General features: G+C 45.7%; 1 protein-coding gene across 2 annotated transcripts in view; it reads left to right on the top strand.

Annotated features, from left to right (window-relative positions):
* Positions 1–18060, top strand: part of ITIH5 (inter-alpha-trypsin inhibitor heavy chain 5) — a 73106-nt gene that overhangs the window by 30065 nt on the left and 24981 nt on the right. For both annotated transcript variants that reach the window (XM_066633224.1, XM_066633223.1), the window contains 2 exons: positions 4167–4336; positions 5084–5200. In XM_066633224.1, the coding sequence (XP_066489321.1) occupies positions 4167–4336; positions 5084–5200 (287 nt within the window). The remainder of the gene's footprint in view (positions 1–4166; positions 4337–5083; positions 5201–18060) is intronic.

Genomic DNA, 18060 nt, shown 5'->3' with positions numbered 1-18060 from the left:
CCCTTGGGTGTATGCCATCAGGGCCCGGTGACTTATTGATCTTTAATTTATCAATGAGGTCTGAAACATCTTCTCTTTTAACCTCTATCTGACTTAACTCCTCGGTCAGGAGGGGCCGTTCGGGCAGCGGTATCTGCCCGAGGTCTTCTGCCGTGAAGACAGATGCAAAGAACTCATTTAATTTCTCTGCCATCTCTAAGTCTCCTTTTATCTCCCCTTTCCCTCCCTCACCATCCAGAGGACCAACCGCTTCTCTGGCGGGTTTCCTGCTTCTAACATATTTGAAGAAGCTTTTATTATTCCCCTTAATGTTGCTGGCCATGCGTTCCTCATAGTCTCGCTTGGCCTCCCCTATCACCTTCTTACATTTCTTTTGCCACAGTTTATGTTCCTTTTTATTCTCTTCATTAGGGCAAGACTTCCATTTACGGAAGGAAGCTTCCTTGCCCTTCACAGCCTCTCTAACTTGGCTGGTTAGCCATGCGGGCACTCTCCTGGATTTAGTGGAACCCTTCTTTCTTTGCGGTATACACCTCTGCTGGGCCTCTATTACTGTTGTTTTAAGCAGCCTCCATGCACTCTGGAGAGACTGGACTCTTTTTACCCTCCCTTTCAACCTCCTTCTAACCAGCCTCCTCATTTGAGGGAAGTCCGCCCGTCGGAAGTCAAGGGTTTTTGTTAGAGATTTGCCTTGTATTCTTCCCCCAACGTGCACATCAAAACGGATCGCAGCATGATCACTGTTCCCCAATGGCTCAGTAACATTTACATCTCTAACCAGGTCCTGCGTACCGCACAAAATTAAATCCAGAGTCACCTGTCCTCTAGTGGGCTCCGTGACTAGCTGATCTAAGCCACAGTCATTTAGCACGTCAAGAAATCCGGTTTCCTTATCGTGACCAGAACACAAATTGACCCAGTCAATATGAGGATAATTGAAGTCCCCCATGATTACAACCCTGTCCTTCCTTGTCACCTCCCTGATCTGTTTCCTCATTTCAAGGTCCCCATCAGATTTCTGGTCTGGAGGACGATAGCACACCCCCAGTATTACATCGCTGCACAAGCCTGGTAATTTAACCCACAGAGATTCTACGGTGGAGTCGGACCCACCTTCAATCTCTACTTTGCTGGATTCTATCCCTTCCTTAACATAAAGAGCCACCCCACCTCCAACACGCCCCTGCCTGTCCCTCCTGTAGAGTTTATGGCCCGGGATTGCGGTATCCCACTGATTCTCCGCATTCCACCAGGTTTCCGTTATGCCCACTATGTCAATATTTTCCCTTGTCACCAGACATTCCAGTTCTCCAACCTTTGCTCGTAGACTTCGGGCATTTGCATAAAAGCATTTATATACGGAATGCCCCAGGATGGGCTGCTTATTCGCTCCTTTGTCCCCGCATCCTCTCATTGTGCCAAACCGTCTATCACATCCCATCACCCTACCTTTCCCAATTTCTTCTCCTACCCTGCCTTTGTCTTGTTGTTCTCTAACCTCCCCATCCTCATCCCATAGGGATGAGGAGTCCCGAACCGGATGCCCCTCGGCTCCTGTCGGCCTTCCCCCAGGGATCAGTTTAAAAGCTGCTCTGCCACCTTTTTAATGTTATGCGCCAGCAGTCTGGTTCCATTCTGGTTCAAATGGAGCCCGTCCCTCTTGTACAGGCCCCGCTTGTCCCAAAACGTTCCCCAGTGCCTAACGAATCTAAACCCCTCCTCCCTACACCACCGTCTCATCCACGCATTGAGACCCCTGATCTCCGCCTGCCTAGCTGGCCCTGCGCGTGGAACAGGTAGCACTTCAGAGAACGCTACCTTTGAGGTCCTGGCTTTCAGCTTCCTGCCTAAAAGCCTAAATTTGGCCTCCAGGACCTCCCAGCTACACTTGCCCACGTCGTTGGTGCCGACATGCACCACAGCCGCTACCTCTCCCCCAGCACTGTCTACTAGCCTGTCTAGACGAGAAGTGATGTCCGCAACCTTCGCACCAGGCAGGCAAGTCACCATGCGGTCCTCACATCCGTCGCAAACCCCCCTCTCTATGTTTCTAATAATCGAATCCCCCACTACAAGAAGCCCCCGACCCCCCTCCCGCCGAGGAGTATCCCGAGTGCGCTCGGATACGGGCCCATCCCCTGGAGAAGGGATCCCCCCTAGGGGATTGTTTCCCTCCTCTCCAGGATGACGTCCTCCAGTCCCGAGACTTCCCACCCAGGCAGCCGAGGAGCTGCAGGCCTGAGGTTGGGACGAAGCCTGATCGTCCCCAGAAGTCTCCCCACGGTCCTCCTCTGGCTGCCTGCGCTTCTCCAGGTCGGCCACCAAGGCTTCAAGGGAGCGGACGCGTTCCCTGAGAGCCTGGAGCTCCTTGCACCGAGGACACACCCATGACTTATGCCCCAGAGGCATATAATCATACATGTGGCACTCGATGCAGAACACTGGATAGCCCCCACTCTGCTGCTGGCTGTCTGACTGCATAGCTTTTTTGTTGTTGTTGTTGTTGTTTTATTTAGGGGTCCTTTTAAAAACCGTACACTGGATAGCAGCCCTCTTCTCAAGGGAAGAGGAAGGGCAGTGTAAGGGGCCCTGGCCTCCTCGCCCTGCTGCTGAACTCGCCCAGATGCTAAACTCTCGTGCCTTACCTGGCACTTAGTTCCCAGAGGCACTGGGTTCCCAGAGGCCACACGCGTCTGCAGAGAGCCTCACGCGATGGCCTGCCTAGCTTTATACTCCTGGCTGGCTCCTCCCCCCTCCTTCCTTCCTGATGGAAAGGGGGCTGGCCTTCCCAGGTGCGTTTACAAAAGCTCAGGAAGGCAAATGGCTGCTGATGGGCGTGACCTACTCTGCAGGCTCCTGAATGGACTGCTTGGGGCTCTTAATGGGTTGGGAATTGGCCCTTCCTAGGTCCTTTCCCTCCTAGTTCTACTCTCTTAGGCTGGACTGTTTTTGTAACCTCAAGCTAGTTTTTATTTGGGTTTGTTTAATTATTTATTGCTCTCTAGATCCTGTGTCCCAATTTACTGACCTGTTTAGGTTATGTTCTAACTTAGATTAGGTTTAACCTGGGTTAAGTATAGGTTTAATTTAAGCAAGTAGAAAACCTGCTTTTCACTTTATCCTCCTCCCTTTCTTCGATTAAGTGCTACCTTAGGTGCAGCTAACTTTCAATTTTGATTTAAATGCCTGACCCTTTTGCCTGCAGGCCTGATGCTGTCCTGGCATCAGCCCTGTTTAAGCCAGTACAAGTATAGTCTGGCTCACACACACCCTCATTGTCCATCCAGCACTATGCACATGTCCACATATATGTTGGGTCCCAGTGGACTCCCCACTTCATATCTTGTTCAAGGTGTAGTCTTCTCCATTAGGCTCTTGAAACTGACCCTCATATCCTGTATTCTACTGTATTTACTTCCTCTTCCTGGTTTTCCCTCCTAACCACCCAGCCTTTTCATATCCACTAGGGGCATCCCCAACAGGTGTATATCATCATCTCATTCTTGTCTGTGCTATATTGTCCCCCATGCATCCATATGTTGAAGGGAGACAATTGAAAAAGAGGTTGGTGATGAATGAGGAAGTGTGCAAATGTATAAAGCAATTGCCAGCTAAAAAGGGAGGGCTCCCTTTGTACTGTATTCACAAGCCAGTTTGCTTACGTGCAAACCAACTGTTTGTGTTCCCCAAGCAGGAAATTTGCAGGCAAGCAAATTTTGGAAAATCTTTTTCTGAGCCAGGCAGGTGTGGAGGATATTTCTTTGGCTGTCACCAACAAAGTAGTGGACAGGAAACTGAAGTCAGGAAGTCTTGCCCTTTTTGATGGTCTCATGTTCAGACCATTTTCCAGATGACATCAGAGCTCAACATTCTCTTTGTCTTCCTCAGCACAATAGTCTTTTCTTTTTTCACTTAATCCATGACTGTTGTCCTTCCATTTAGAGTCACATTTTGTCAAGGCCATACTAAACTTGTTTCTGCTTGGTTAAAGAGACCTGTTGTGTGTAGCTCCGTGGCTGTTGTGCACTTTCTGATGGAAAGTAAGGAAGCAAGATGTTTCTGTCTTGATAGGTGTCACGTGAGAGTCTCTCAGGAAGCCGATCTAAGAGGTTCTTATGTTCTTATGAAGACTGATCTAAATAATTAATGGTGTCTCTCCCCACCAGATGATGTCTCCCCTCCACCTTCAACTATGATTGGTCAGACAAAAACTTTAGCCAAAGTGACCTTCAGCCCCAGTGTGGTCCAGCAAGCCCAGATTGCACGGAATGGTATTCTAGGAGATTTTATTGTCAGATACGACGTCAACAGGGAGTTGAGTGTTGGGGATGTACAGGTATGGTGTGGATTGCCTGATGTTCATCTTGTCATTAGCTCTGCAGTATGTGAAATGAATTCTTGAAGACAAATGCAGCGCCAGTTATCCACCAGTTACCACTAATAGACCTGACAATGGGGAAGGAGCAGAGAACTGTAAGGTTGAAATAATTCCTCTTGATATGGACATATGGAATTGTGTAGAGGCTCTTAGGTACTATATCAGAGTGGCCAAAGTGGCATAGGGCCCATTTGTCACCACTAGTTGTCCCTATGCAACTCCAGAAAGAGACAGTACATGGGGTTTACTCTTGCCTTCTCAAAAGGTTGCCTCCCTCTGTGTGTGACCATGAGATCAACATGAGCAGAGAGTCAATGGGCACAGCAAATTCAAGCAAACCAGAAGCCACTGTGCAGTTGATGCACTGTGCACTAAAATCATCTCAAGTTGCTATTTAAAATACATCTCAGAGCTGGTTAGTTCCTGTGGTATAGTCTGAAGGCACCTGATATAGTACCCTTGCTGAAACTAAGCAAGCAGGATAGGACCAAGCAGTGCCTGGTTGAGAGTCCACATGGAAACCCTTTGTATGTGGCTTTGCATTCCAACATGGAAGAAAGGAAGGCTGTAAGTGTAATGAATAGTAGTTCCTTCCTGTGGCCAAGCTTAATGGTGAAACACAGATTGCCCATTTAGTATCACTCAGACTCCATCTGAGTTCCTTGCAATGTGATAGAAACTGGATTAACCTTTTATTTTTCTCAGGTTCTGAATGGATATTTTGTCCACTATTTTGCTCCCAAAGATCTCCCTCCACTACCAAAGAATGTAGTGTTTGTGCTCGACCGCAGTGCCTCTATGAGGGGGACCAAGCTGAGCCAGGTAAGAGATTTGGCTTCAGCTACTCCATGATGTACAAATGCCAGATGGAGGGTTTGGGAGTTGGAGAAATTATTTTGTTGTAACCAGGAATTAAGGAATCCAAGCAGGAAAGGATAGGGATCATTCATGAAAAATTGTTTGTTTGGGGCAATTGGTGGGGACTGGGAGTTTACTTCATTTCCTTAGGCCACAGAAATCCATGTTTTTAAATTGAAAACCACCCCCCCCTTAAGCAAAAGAGGTGGGCATTTTATTTATTATTTATTTAAAAGATTTATATTCCACCTTTCAGTGCTGAAGCAAATGCCCAAGGCAGCTTACAAGTCCCACAGCAAAATGTACAATTTTACATACAGCAACATCACAGGGCCAGTTTGAACAGTCCTGTCTGAGCTGGCTTGACTATTGCACAATTTGTGCCCCCCTGCCCCCTCCTGGTGTGCCTCCCCAGTTCTTTTAATTGTATGGCAGAGGGACAGATGAACCTGTCCTCTGCAGGCAAGCTAAATACTAATTTAAATATAGAAAGTGTGCCAGGAGGAGACCAGGCTGTGTCTGTGCAACACAGTGTGCAATGAGAGAGCTAGTTTGGACATATTGTCTGAACCAGCCCATAGGCTTTGTTGTGTGAATTTTAAAAAGTACTGACAAATAGGTATTTATTCAGTATGAGTGGAAGTTTAGGTGGAGCAGAACTTTCCCCAACCACACTCTTTCCCCCACCCCACAACTGCTTTACTCTTGTCATTTTTTGTTTTTGCACAAGGTCCTAAAATTGAAAATAACCACCTCTGGGAGAAAAATTGCTGGTAGGAGCTATTAGAGGGGCCTGTAGAGGTTCAGCTCCCCACTGTAGCGCATACTGTGTGAGAAACTGTCTCCAGCATGCTCTATAGGACTTCAGCACTGTTTGCATAAGGCTGTGCTGTGGTACTTCATGGAAAGCTCAAGCTGCTGAAACTGGTCTGAACAACTTGGAGCTACAGCGCACGGCTGTGAAGAGGGATTAAGACTCTGTCCTGCAAAAAGCTGGTGTGAATGGGCCAGCTCTGTCAGCAATGGATTAATCTTTCCAAGGGTTTTACTTTCCTAATGGTGAGACTAGGATTAAGAGGCATTAACATTTTTTGTTCACAGGGTGCAATCTTGGGCTGACCCTTGAAGACCTGTGCCACAATGCAGGTGTCAAGGTTTGCTTACTTGAGCACCACTGATTTTGGTAGGATTTAAATGGACATAACTGTGTACTGAATTGCAACCAGAGTGTTAAAAGGTGAAGACAGTTGGAACAAGAGGATGCTGTGGAAACTCCCATACATGGCTCAGCCCAGATGCCACTTGTTTCCCCAGAGTCAAGCTCAGGGGACACAAGCTGTGCTGGGTGAAGAGAGGTGTCTTTCTGCCTGTCCTGAGGCTACTGTCCATTTTATCAAATAAGCCCAAGTTCTGATGAGAGGGGAGAAAATGTCTCTGCTCATGTTCTGCATGACACTTTGTAAATCAAGCCACCAAGATAAAGACACCAGCGCTCCCTTTATTGAAAGGAAACTGAGCCCCACAGCGCTGCCCTGAATGCCTACCTGCTCACTCAGTGGTATTGTTTACTAAGGAATCTATTTTAACCCCCCGTACGGACGCCTCACAAAGGCCTCCCATAGCCCCACTGAGGTCTCAGGCACTGCGAAGCAGAGCTGCAAACTTTCTGTATCTGCTGTCACAGCCTCAAACCCCCTTCTGAGCTCCGCCAAGGACAGACAGGCCAAGCACAGAGCAAGGGCAACCCAGGCAGGAATGCCACAGTTGCTGGAGGCTGTTAGAGGGGGGAAATAGTATTGTCCATTGCCTCACAAGCCTGCAGCTGAATGCAAGTTGCGCATGCATGTGCGGCGATAACAGCAGACGACTGTTGCACCCCCTGTCCAATGTGCCTGGCAGAACTGCAGCAGCCCAAGGTATGTGGGCATAGTTGCCGCAGTGTTGCCCCCCAGCAACTGTAGCCCAGTGCATTTGCTACCCACTGCACCCCCTTAGCTACGCCTTTGGGCTTCTGTTTCTTTCCTGACATAGTACATTTGAAAAGTAGAACAAAATACAGTACTGATTATCGGGAATCATGGAGGAGCTGTGCTTGCTTGCATTTCATATGTTTTACTGGAGGAAAAAGAAGGATAACTTGATTGATGAAGTGGGGAAGGAATGTGATACAGTATGGGCTGAGAAATGCAGAAATCAAGGTTTAAAATGTAGGGGGAGGCAGAAATATCTAGAGAAGTATTGTACTTTAGATTATTTGCTGGTATTCAAGTAGAGAACTTGATATCTGATGTTATGCTTTTAAATCTGTTTAATTATTTTTGTGAATTGTTTTTATAACAAAGGATAAAACAAGAATGTTGTTTTCATTCTTAAGGGCGGGGTATACTTTTGCAAAGAAATATTTGAGTTTTAAACATTTAAGCATTGATTCCTCTCACAAAGGTAGCAGCCAACCAAGGCCTCACCACCGATTCTGACTTCAGAACTAAAAAGGGTGACAGGGATTTGTGAGGTTGGCTACTTTGGAAGTGCAGTGTGAGGTCAAGAACAAGACTCCATCCCTTAGCGAAGGGTGGTGTTTTGGTGACCACACATTTTTTGGTTGGCCACCAAATCTTACAAAGTTTGTTAGTCCTTGGGCAGGAAGAATGAAAGAATAAGGCTTGTGGGTGAGAGGCCATGCAGTTTTGATTTGACTCTACCCACAGAAGAGTTAGATGATAGTTACCCAGCATGCAAAGCGAAGTGCTCATTCAACTGTGTGTGGGAATTATGCATTCATAGCAATGGAAAGGTTGCCCAGTATGAGGAAATTGTTGGAATGCTGCTACTTAGTAGGAAGTTTTTTGTGTGTGGCAATGCCAGTACAGTCTGAACAGCTGAGCACTGTGTCCCTTTGAACTGACTCGACTGCCATTTCATCCTCGCTTTCACCCTTGGCTTACACTGCACAACAAAAGCAGGATTATGTGGCAAAATGTCACTGCTGCCACTGCTCTAGTCTGAGAAGGTCCGTTGTCCCCCCGTCCCCATCCCCCTGATGCCATCACATCAGCCTCTGGGAATGCCCACATGAATAGTATTGGAAGGCGGAAAGTATTCCCTCATTCAGAATTCTCAAAACTGCTATTGTATTCTTTGCTTCTTATGCCGTTCATAGCAGAGCGGTCCGAGCCAGGCCAACCCATTATGAGCACTTTTGGGCAAATGCCAGCATTCCAGTACCCACTAAGGCCCATTACTGACACCTGTCCTAGGCCCCCTTGTTCCCAATTATCTCAGTGGCCGGTAGCTTTTCTATTTGGAAACGTTTTGTTGGAAGGAAAAACAGTCTTCAGTGTCCGCTCTCATACCAACCCATAAAAAATAGTTTTTGTTTTTATTTTTATTTATTTTTAATTAACACACACAATCATACAAGCATGTAACATACATTTAGGAGTGCTAAATACCATATACCATTACTCATTAATCATACTATATCTCCTAATCTACTATTCATCTACTTCTGCCTCTTATTAGTTTATCAATTTATTTATATAATATATACTAAATTTTCCCTAATGCACTGTACTATATTTTCTAAATTTTCACTTTCTGTCAGACATAAACTTACTTCAATTACACATTAAAATTAAACAAAATAATCTAATTACCAAAATATAACATATAAAACGATTCTTCCATCTACTTCTAACTCTTCTACTCAGTTATATATTTCTTATATCAAATAAAATAGATTTTTCCTAATTCCCTATAATTTATTTTCTAAATATTCACTTTTTATCATTTAACATAATAACCACATATAAAACGATTCATCCACACGCTAACACTTCCAGCTATTTTTTCTAATTCATTCTAATTCATATATATCAATTTCATATGTATTTGTTTTTTAAGTAAATTTAAACCAATTATTAACTAAATAAAATCCTCCAATTTTTTTTAACCCTCAGGTTAACCCTCAGTTTCTTTTTCTTTCTTTCCATTTTTCCTCCTGTAATATCTTTAATAATTTATCTCCATAACAGAATCCAATAAGCCCACATTTTCTTGTATAAGGTATGTTCATTCTTCCAATTAACTGGGATATGTTTTTTTCTTCTTGTTCCAACAGATTTTGTATTTTGTGCACCCATGTTACTCTGTCCATCTTCTCTATTTCAATCTCCATCAGTGTCCCCTCTAGATGATGTTGATTTTCCACTCTTCTAATTTCTGTATCCACTCTTCTACATAAGAACATAAGAACAGCCCCACTGGATCAGGCCACAGGCCCATCTAGTCCAGCTTCCTGTATCTCACAGCGGCCCACCAAATGCCCCAGGGAGCACACCAGATAACAAGAGACCTCATCCTGGTGCCCTCCCCTGCATCTGGCATTCTGACATAACCCATTTCTAAAATCAGGAGGTTCCGCATACACATCATGGCTTGTACCCCATAATGGATTTTTCCTCCAGAAACTTGTCCAATCCCTTTTTAAAGGCGTCTAGGCTAGACGCCAGCACCACATCCTGTGGCAAGGAGTTCCACAGACCGACCACACGCTGAGTAAAGAAATATTTTCTTCTGTCTGTCCTAACCTGCCCAACACTCAATTTTAGTGGATGTCCCCTGGTTCTGGTATTATGTGAGAGTGTAAAGAGCATCTCCCTATCCACTCTGTCCATTCCCTGCATAATTTTGTATGTCTCAATCATGTCCCCCCTCAAGCGTCTCTTTTCTAGGCTGAAGAGGCCCAAACGCCGTAGCCTTTCCTCATAAGGAAGGTGCCCCAGCCCCGTAATCATCTTAGTCGCTCTCTTTTGCACCTTTTCCATTTCCACTATGTCTTTTTTGAGATGCGGCGACCAGAACTGGACATAATACTCCACGTGTGGCCTTACCATAGATTTGTACAACGGCATTATAATACTAGCCGTTTTGTTTTCAATACCCTTCCTAATGATCCCAAGCATAGAATTGGCCTTCTTCACTGCCGCCGCACATTGGGTCGACACTTTCATCGACCTGTCCACCACCACCCCAAGATCTCTCTCCTGATCTGTCACAGACAGCTCAGAACCCATCAGCCTATATCTAAAGTTTTGATTTTTTGCCCCAATGTGCATGACTTTACACTTACTGACATTGAAGCGCATCTGCCATTTTGCTGCCCATTCTGCCAGTCTGGAGAGATCCTTCTGGAGCTCCTCACAATCACTTCTGGTCTTCACCACTCAGAAAAGTTTGGTGTCGTCTGCAAACTTAGCCACCTCACTGCTCAACCCTGTCTCCAGGTCATTTATGAAGAGGTTGAAAAGCACCGGTCCCAGGACAGATCCTTGGGGCACACCGCTTTTCACCTCTCTCCATTGTGAAAATTGCCCATTGACACCCACTCTCTGCTTCCTGGCCTCCAACCAGTTCTCAATCCACGAGAGGACCTGTCCTCTAATTCCCTGACTGTGGAGTTTTTTCAGTAGCCTTTGGTGAGGGACCGTGTCGAACGCCTTCTGAAAGTCCAGATATATAATGTCCACGGGTTCTCCTGCATCCACATGCCTGTTGACCTTTTCAAAGAATTCTATAAGGTTCGTGAGGCAAGACTTACCCTTACAGAAGCCATGCTGACTCTCCCTCAGCAAGGCCTGTTCGTCTATGTGTTTTGAGATCCTATCTTTGATGAGGCATTCCACCATCTTACCCGGTATGGATGTTAGGCTGACCGGCCTATAGTTTCCCGGGTCCCCCCTCTTTCCCTTTTTAAAAATCTGATGATGATTTCATCCCTCACCATCATCTTTTCCACTTTCTCCTTCTGTGTATCTTCTACTTGTTTCTTCACATCTTCCAACTGCTCCTTGCACACATCTATCTGTTGAGAGAGAGTCTTTAAACTGACTTGAATCTGCAAGGACCAACTCAACTGCTGTCTTATCAATGTGAGCAATTTTTCCAAATTTTTAAGGATCATTTGAGTCAAAATATCTGGAACAGCCTCCATCTTGCAATTTCTCTCTAATCCACAAGATGTCCACAGCGTATTATTCTCCTTACTTCCACCACATGTTTTTTCAGTCAAGCATTCTTCGAATTTTTCTTACAGATAACAGTGTGGTTAATGGAGAAAAACAAAACGAAAGAAACAGTCTCAAGAAGACAAAACTCTTTCAAGTCTAATGAAAATTACGTCCACAAGCAACTCTGGATTTTAGTCCACACACCAAATTATATTTATAGTTATTATTCCACTACAAAGATAAAGAGCACTTTCAACATCCTTAAAAAGTTTCTCATTAACGCCTTCAGTGTATCTAGGGCTTTTAGCCAAATCAGTCAATCAAAGCCGGGGACAATATTAACACATACTTATCTTAAATTTCCAACTTAAACTTTACACTTCATGCTTTTTCTTCCATATGGTATCTTCGCAAGGAGCCAGCAGCTTGATTGCAGACACTGCACCTCCCCCAGTACTATCCCTGACGATTAGGTTTCCGAGAAGAAAGCCCCCCCCCCCCCGGTCGGGCTTTCAAAATCTCAGATACCTGCACCGTGGAAAAATCTTATCTCTCCTGATAAAGATATTCAGATCCTCTTCAGACCTGCAGTTTTTGGTGGAAAACAGACTGTCTCTCAGGAGCCCCTGGAGACATGTCTGTTCATCCACTGTTGGCTCCTCCTCCTCAAAATAGTTTTTAAAGGGAGGGGGAAAGAGTCACTGTTGTGCTGCGGCTGCTGCCTCACAAGCCTTGGGAGGGGTCCACCCATGTAGGAGGGGGCTCACTGGAAAGAACTGTGCCAAGGGCCCCTTCAAACCTGGAGCTGGTCCTAAATTCAGGCCTGCCTAAGAGCCCAATCTTATCCAACTTTCCAGCACTGATAAAGCCTCAATGCAGCCCCAAGGTAAGGGGGCTTTCCTTTCCTTGAGGTAACCTTTCCTTACCATGAGGAGGCGTCCACCATAGGATGGAGTGCATGTCCTGTTGGCATGGCTGCATCAGCACTGGAAAGTTGGATAGGATTGGGCCCTTTGAAGGGTAAAGCTGTATTTGTGCACTTCTCATGTGCTTGAGGAACAAGGAAAGGATGATTCGGCAGACTATTTGATTCTTGAAATGAACCTATAGGCTGGTTCATACATTACCTCAGTGGCGTGGCAGTTGCTCCTCTGTGATTTCTTCCCCTGTCAGTCACGTAACAGGGCCACAATAGGGTTCCTTCCAATGAACATTCCCCTTCAAATTCCTTGATTGATTTATTCTTATCCCACCTTCCCCTATTAAAAGCAGGCACAAGGTTGGTACCAATGAATTACGCATATATGCAATGCAAACTTTTCCAGGTTTATTCAGTGATAAGTCCTACTGATCTACATTTTATGTTTGTTATATTGCCTTTGTTTATTTAAATTGACTATATGCCACCTTGGGTACCTCCTGGGAAAGGTAGAATAAAAATACTTTAAATAAAACAAATGCAAACTTCCAGGAGCAAATGAACACTAAACTGTTGCTGGTTAAGCAGGAGTTGTTTGTCCAGCAGTCAACTGTCAGGCAAATCACACTAAAATATATGTTTCTGTTCACATGCAAGGACACTTCCTGCCTTCCTGGAGTGCACATAATGCAGCAGCCCAGCCACTGCTCAGAATGAGAAAGTGATGCATTTCTCAATCCTTCCCCCCACAATTCAGAACCTGGTCTGGAACTTTATTGAGACTTCCTGGTGGTAGCATTGGGTTGGAAGTTGGAGGAAGTGGTAACTTCCTGTTCCAAATTGCAAGTGGCAAGCAATGGCCCTTGCCTGTCTAGTGCATACATGTTAGAAAGGCCTCTGTTGAGCTCTGTGGCACTTCTGCACGAGTGCAGAGAATTCATGCCCTTAAGTTCAGTTATTGCTAGATCTGGAAGAAATAACCAGATGAAGAAAGGTGTTTGCAGGGAGGTGAAAGTCAATGAAAAACAGAGATAGTTGATATCCAGGGCAGCCCAGCCATGAAGTGGGCTGATGCGACTTGCATCTGTGGTGGATTGTGTGGGAAAGGGGATAGAGGATTGCAGTGCCCTTCACCACCAGTATGCCCCTGTCTCCCGCCATCCTGCTGAGGATGTGCGCTGCATCGGTTTGCTTCCTCACTATGTTCTGTTGCACAGTTTATGCAAATCAGGACATTCAGGTTTATGTATTAGGACTCCATTACAAAAGAGCTCCTTCATTTGCACGGTCCCTTTTAATAAAACTAGAAGGCCCTCACTTCCTGGTTTGTTAAAACCATGTGACAGGGCACAGTAAGCGCCCCCCTTTTTTTCTTTAGTATGCTCAGGCAGAAGTGGGAGCGGCTGACCTGGGGTGGCATGGCACCAGGTAGCATCCTCAGTTGCACCATCCCTGTTGGCATCCCAAAGGGCAGTGATGGCGAACCTTTTAGAGACTGAGTGCCCAAACTTCAACCCAAAACCCACTTATGTATTGCCAAGTGCCAACACGGCAATTTAACCTGAATACTGAGGTTTTAGTTTAGAAAAAAACAACTCATACATTAACATCTTTTGTCTTTAAAGAAAAACACAATAAGAGAGCTTTCAATGATACAACTTTTTATTGAAAGGTCAAGTTTGCATTTGGTCTGCTTTTGAAACATTAATATGATTTTTGCTGTTGTATGCATGCTGATAATTTGTCTAACCTTGGCTCACACTTTGTAAGTTTGAGAGCAACATATGCAGCACCACTCAGGTCTTCTGTTAGTCTGTTTCTGGTGTCAGATTTGATATCATTCAAAGCTGAAAACAGTTGCTCACAAGCATAAGATGATCCAAACAAAGCAATCACAAGTGCTTTCATTGACTTCAAATTATTTGGCAGAGAATTCCACACTTTAAGGATTTCATTTTCAGAACTAACTGTGCTGTCCTTTGTCATCCCTTCTATCTTCTCAAGTGTTTCACGCAGGTAAAGAGGGTACACAGTTGCTCTCCCCTACTTTAAAAGATGACTGGATTGCCCAGGATCCAATTAGACAAGGTTAAACATAAGGAAGTTACCAAAGTTACACTGAATAAGAAGGGCACTTCCACTCACTAGGGAGAAATGAACCTTAGCAAGTGTAGTGTAGTGTAGTGGCTAAGAGACGTCAACTATCTGCAACAGGAGGATAATAGTGGCTATCTGCAACAGTAGGATAATAATACTGACCTACCTGAGAGTCACTGCAGGTAACAAGACAATGCCAGGGCAGCATTTTTGAAGTGCTGCATAAATACTTATTAATACTTATTACCACCCCCTGTATAAACACAACAGCAAAGAAGTAGGGCAGCAAGCAGAACTGAACAGGGAATGTGCAGAGTGATCCTGTGACACTTTACTCAGAATTCAGTTTACATTGAAAAAAGGCTTACTTCTGAGAAAGCTTGCACCAGATTCACGCCCAAGTGAAAGAGAGGTGGGGGTGGAATGAGGACAACTACAGACTTGGGGCCCAATCCTATCCAATTTTCCAGTGCTGCTGCTGCTGTGCCAATGAAGTGTGCACTGCTTCCTGTGGTGAGGGGGGCAGTCACAGAAGCCTCCTTAATGTATGGGAACATTTGGTCCATCACCTTGGGATGCACTGGTGCTGGAAGGTTGGGTAGGATTGGGCTCTCAGGGCCTGTCTACTCAGAAATAAGCCCCATTATAGTCAGTGGGGCTTACTCCCAGGCAAGTGTGGACAGGACTGCAGCCTCAGCTCTCAAGCCTAAGCCTGTCTACTCAGAAGTATGCCCCATTATAGTCAATGGGGCTTACTCCCAGGCAAGTGTGGACAGGACTGCAGCCTGAAGCTTCCACCTGATGCCCAATTTGCAGGGAGGAAGACCCCAGGCAGCTAGTGAATGTGTCCAGGACAGAGAGACCAAGAGCGACTGAGGAGCAGTGACCCAGCTTTGATGGCCATGACATGCTCCCAGATTTAAGCACTGGACCTCTGCCCGGATGGCTAACTGCTGCTCCTGCTGCTGCTGCTAGTTCATGGCGGGGGGGGGGGCAGGCACTCCCGCGACCACCCCGCCCGCAGACCCACTCAGGCCACTCAGACCAAGGCAGCCCCCAACAGCCAACCGCTCAGCCCGGCAGCCAGCACACGCCAAGCCCTGGCACTGTCAGTTCATCCCTGCTCTGGCTGAGGAAGCCCGGGGGGCACAGGAGGGGGCCGGGCGCAGAGGCCACCCCCATGGAGAGCCGCTGCCGCCCGCCCCTCGCAGTCAACACCCCGCTGGGCCTCCAGAGCCACTGCGTGCCCGGCACCCTCGCAAAAATCCGGCCCTGTGGCTTTCTGGGGCTTCAAACTCAGAGTTGAAACTCTGTGACTCCTGAGTAGACATGCATAGAAGTGGGCTCTCAGGCTGCAATCCAAGCCACAATGACTCTAATGGTACTTCCTTCTGAGTAGACATGCATGGGCTTGGGCTCTGAGGCTGCAATCCCAGCCATGCTTTCCTGGGAGCTAGCCCCATTGACTCTAATGGGACTGACTCCTTTGTAGACATGCATAGGGTTGGGCTCTTAAACTAAGAGCACCCCCCCCTTTTGACTAGGGCTGCAATCCTACCCTCACTTTCCTACTACAGTGAACTTACTTCTGAGTAGACATGCAATCCTACTGCGTAGACAGTAGGATTGGGCTCTGAGGCTGCAATCCCAGCCATGCTTTCCTTGGAGCAAGCCCCAATGACTTTAATGAGACCTACTTCATGCAGGGCTGGCGCTCCCATTGGGCTGCTGGGGGTGACTCCTCCCTGGGGGCCTGGCTCTTCCCCCTGCTGTCAGTTCTTTTTCCAAGCTTGGCCTTGCCCCTCCCTCCTTTGGCGCCTTCCAGGGGCGGCGAGCAGAGGCTTGAGCCTGGCAGCTGGGGCGATGGCTTCGAGTGCCCACCAAAAACATTCTGCGTGCTGTCTGTGGCACGCGTGCCATAGGTTAGCCATCACTGCCATAGGGTGACATGCTCTAAGCTTTGTTTAAACTGATAGGAAGAATCACTTCAGTCCCCAGCTAAGACTGAAGTATTGAGACTGAAGATACTGAATGGCACAAACCCACTGGTCAAGTTCATGGCTGACGAAAGAATTTAAGCAAGTCTAGTCTCTCAGACCTGTCCAACAAGCTTGGTCTTCACTGTATTGCACTAGGGCTGGAAAGAAAAAGAAAAAAAGCATTGTCCTTGATAGTCTTTGGATCCAACCCCAAGGCCACCAGCTGGGGAAATGATTCCAGAGTCCATTGCAGTGAGTAATGTGCATGATGTACGATGACATCATTGGCTTCCATGCTGGATCACAAGGGAAGCTGGATAGAGATTGCTGTTGCTGACCTTCCCCATTTGTGTCAGGAACCAAAAAATGTCAATATTCTAAGACTAAGAGGGAAGCCTCCTCCCAAGATGGCCTCCAGCCCAGCTGTATTCTAACTTGCTCCGCTTTTATTTTCTTTTATCACTTTAATATATTATTCAATAAGTTTTAAACTGTATCACCGTTGTTTTAAGATTGTTGTTTTTAATAGATTTTATTTTTTAATTTTTTACGAGCTAGTGCTGTTAGCTAATTAGCTTGTTAACATTTTTCTGGCGAAGTTTCAAGAACATCTGAGTCTCCCTGCTTTTGATATTTTCGTTTCTTCTCTCCTTGAAACTGTGAGTTAACTTGTTGATTTATGAGTATGCAGCAATAGACTTTTAAAACTGATAAGATGAGACGCAAACGACAGCTCTCCCCTGAGATATCAGTCTCGGAAATACAACATGACTCCCAAAAACTATCCAAGCAGTCTAAGCTGGAAAAATATTTTGAACCTGTTGAGAGTCTTCAACCTATCTCCCCTCAGAATTGCGTCTGTTTTGATCCACCGGTGGCTATTGACTTTGAAAGTTTTTCACCTCTTACTAAAGGTTTAATTAAGGACTTAATTGACGATCAGAACACTAAGGCTCCCCTGGTTAAAGGGAAAGAGCAACTCTCTTGTTCAACGGATCTGTTGTTGCACCACATACTTAATATAGCAAAAGACATCAAGCACAACCTTAGCACTTTGGAAAACATTCTTTCCCTCTTAAAGGAACGTTTTTTGGAACCCTCGGCTCATATTACTCATCAGCAGGAAGCAAATTACCAATCTCAAGCGACAGAGTCTCAGCTTTTGGAGAAATTCCCTTCTTCAAAACTAATGTTAAAATCCTCGAGCATAGCTCTCTCAATTATCCATCAACCTGGAGTAATTGTCGACTGGTCTCAACCGTGGATGATTAAGAAACACTTGGCATCAATCCTGAAGATGAATAGCTCAAATATTGATTTATGTAACTACGTGAGATTGCCTTCTGTGTTTCGGCAACAGCGCGTTCTTCTCTATTTCAATACTTGTAGAATTCCAAATCGAATCTTTCTTCAGTCTCAACGTTTTAGAGCGTTGGGAATTTTTCCTCAGAGACATTTCCAAAATATGATCATCCGAAAACTTTTTTCAACTCACCTACAAAATGTATCCTCTCCCTTGGAAAAGTCTATGCATTCAAATGGAAATTCTACATCTACAATAAAAGATTCAGTAACTGTACAAGTTAGCCCAGCTCTACCTAATCATGTTCTTCCCCAAAAAAACCCTCCGCTACTACCTTCCCCTCCTGGTCGTCGAGGACAATCTTCACTACTCACATCCAAGACAGACCGGCCTCAGCAAAAATCTCGCAGTCTTCGAAGGACTAAGAACTCCTTAACACTGCGACCAAAGAACCTGTGCCCCTCCCTGTCGATTCCCTTCGTTGGATCTACTGAGTCCTCGAACTGTTCTTCTCTCCC

Source organism: Tiliqua scincoides, chromosome 7 (assembly GCF_035046505.1).
Source record: "Tiliqua scincoides isolate rTilSci1 chromosome 7, rTilSci1.hap2, whole genome shotgun sequence".
Taxonomy (NCBI): Eukaryota; Metazoa; Chordata; class Lepidosauria; order Squamata; family Scincidae; genus Tiliqua; species Tiliqua scincoides.
This window is presented reverse-complemented; position numbering and strand designations above follow the sequence as displayed.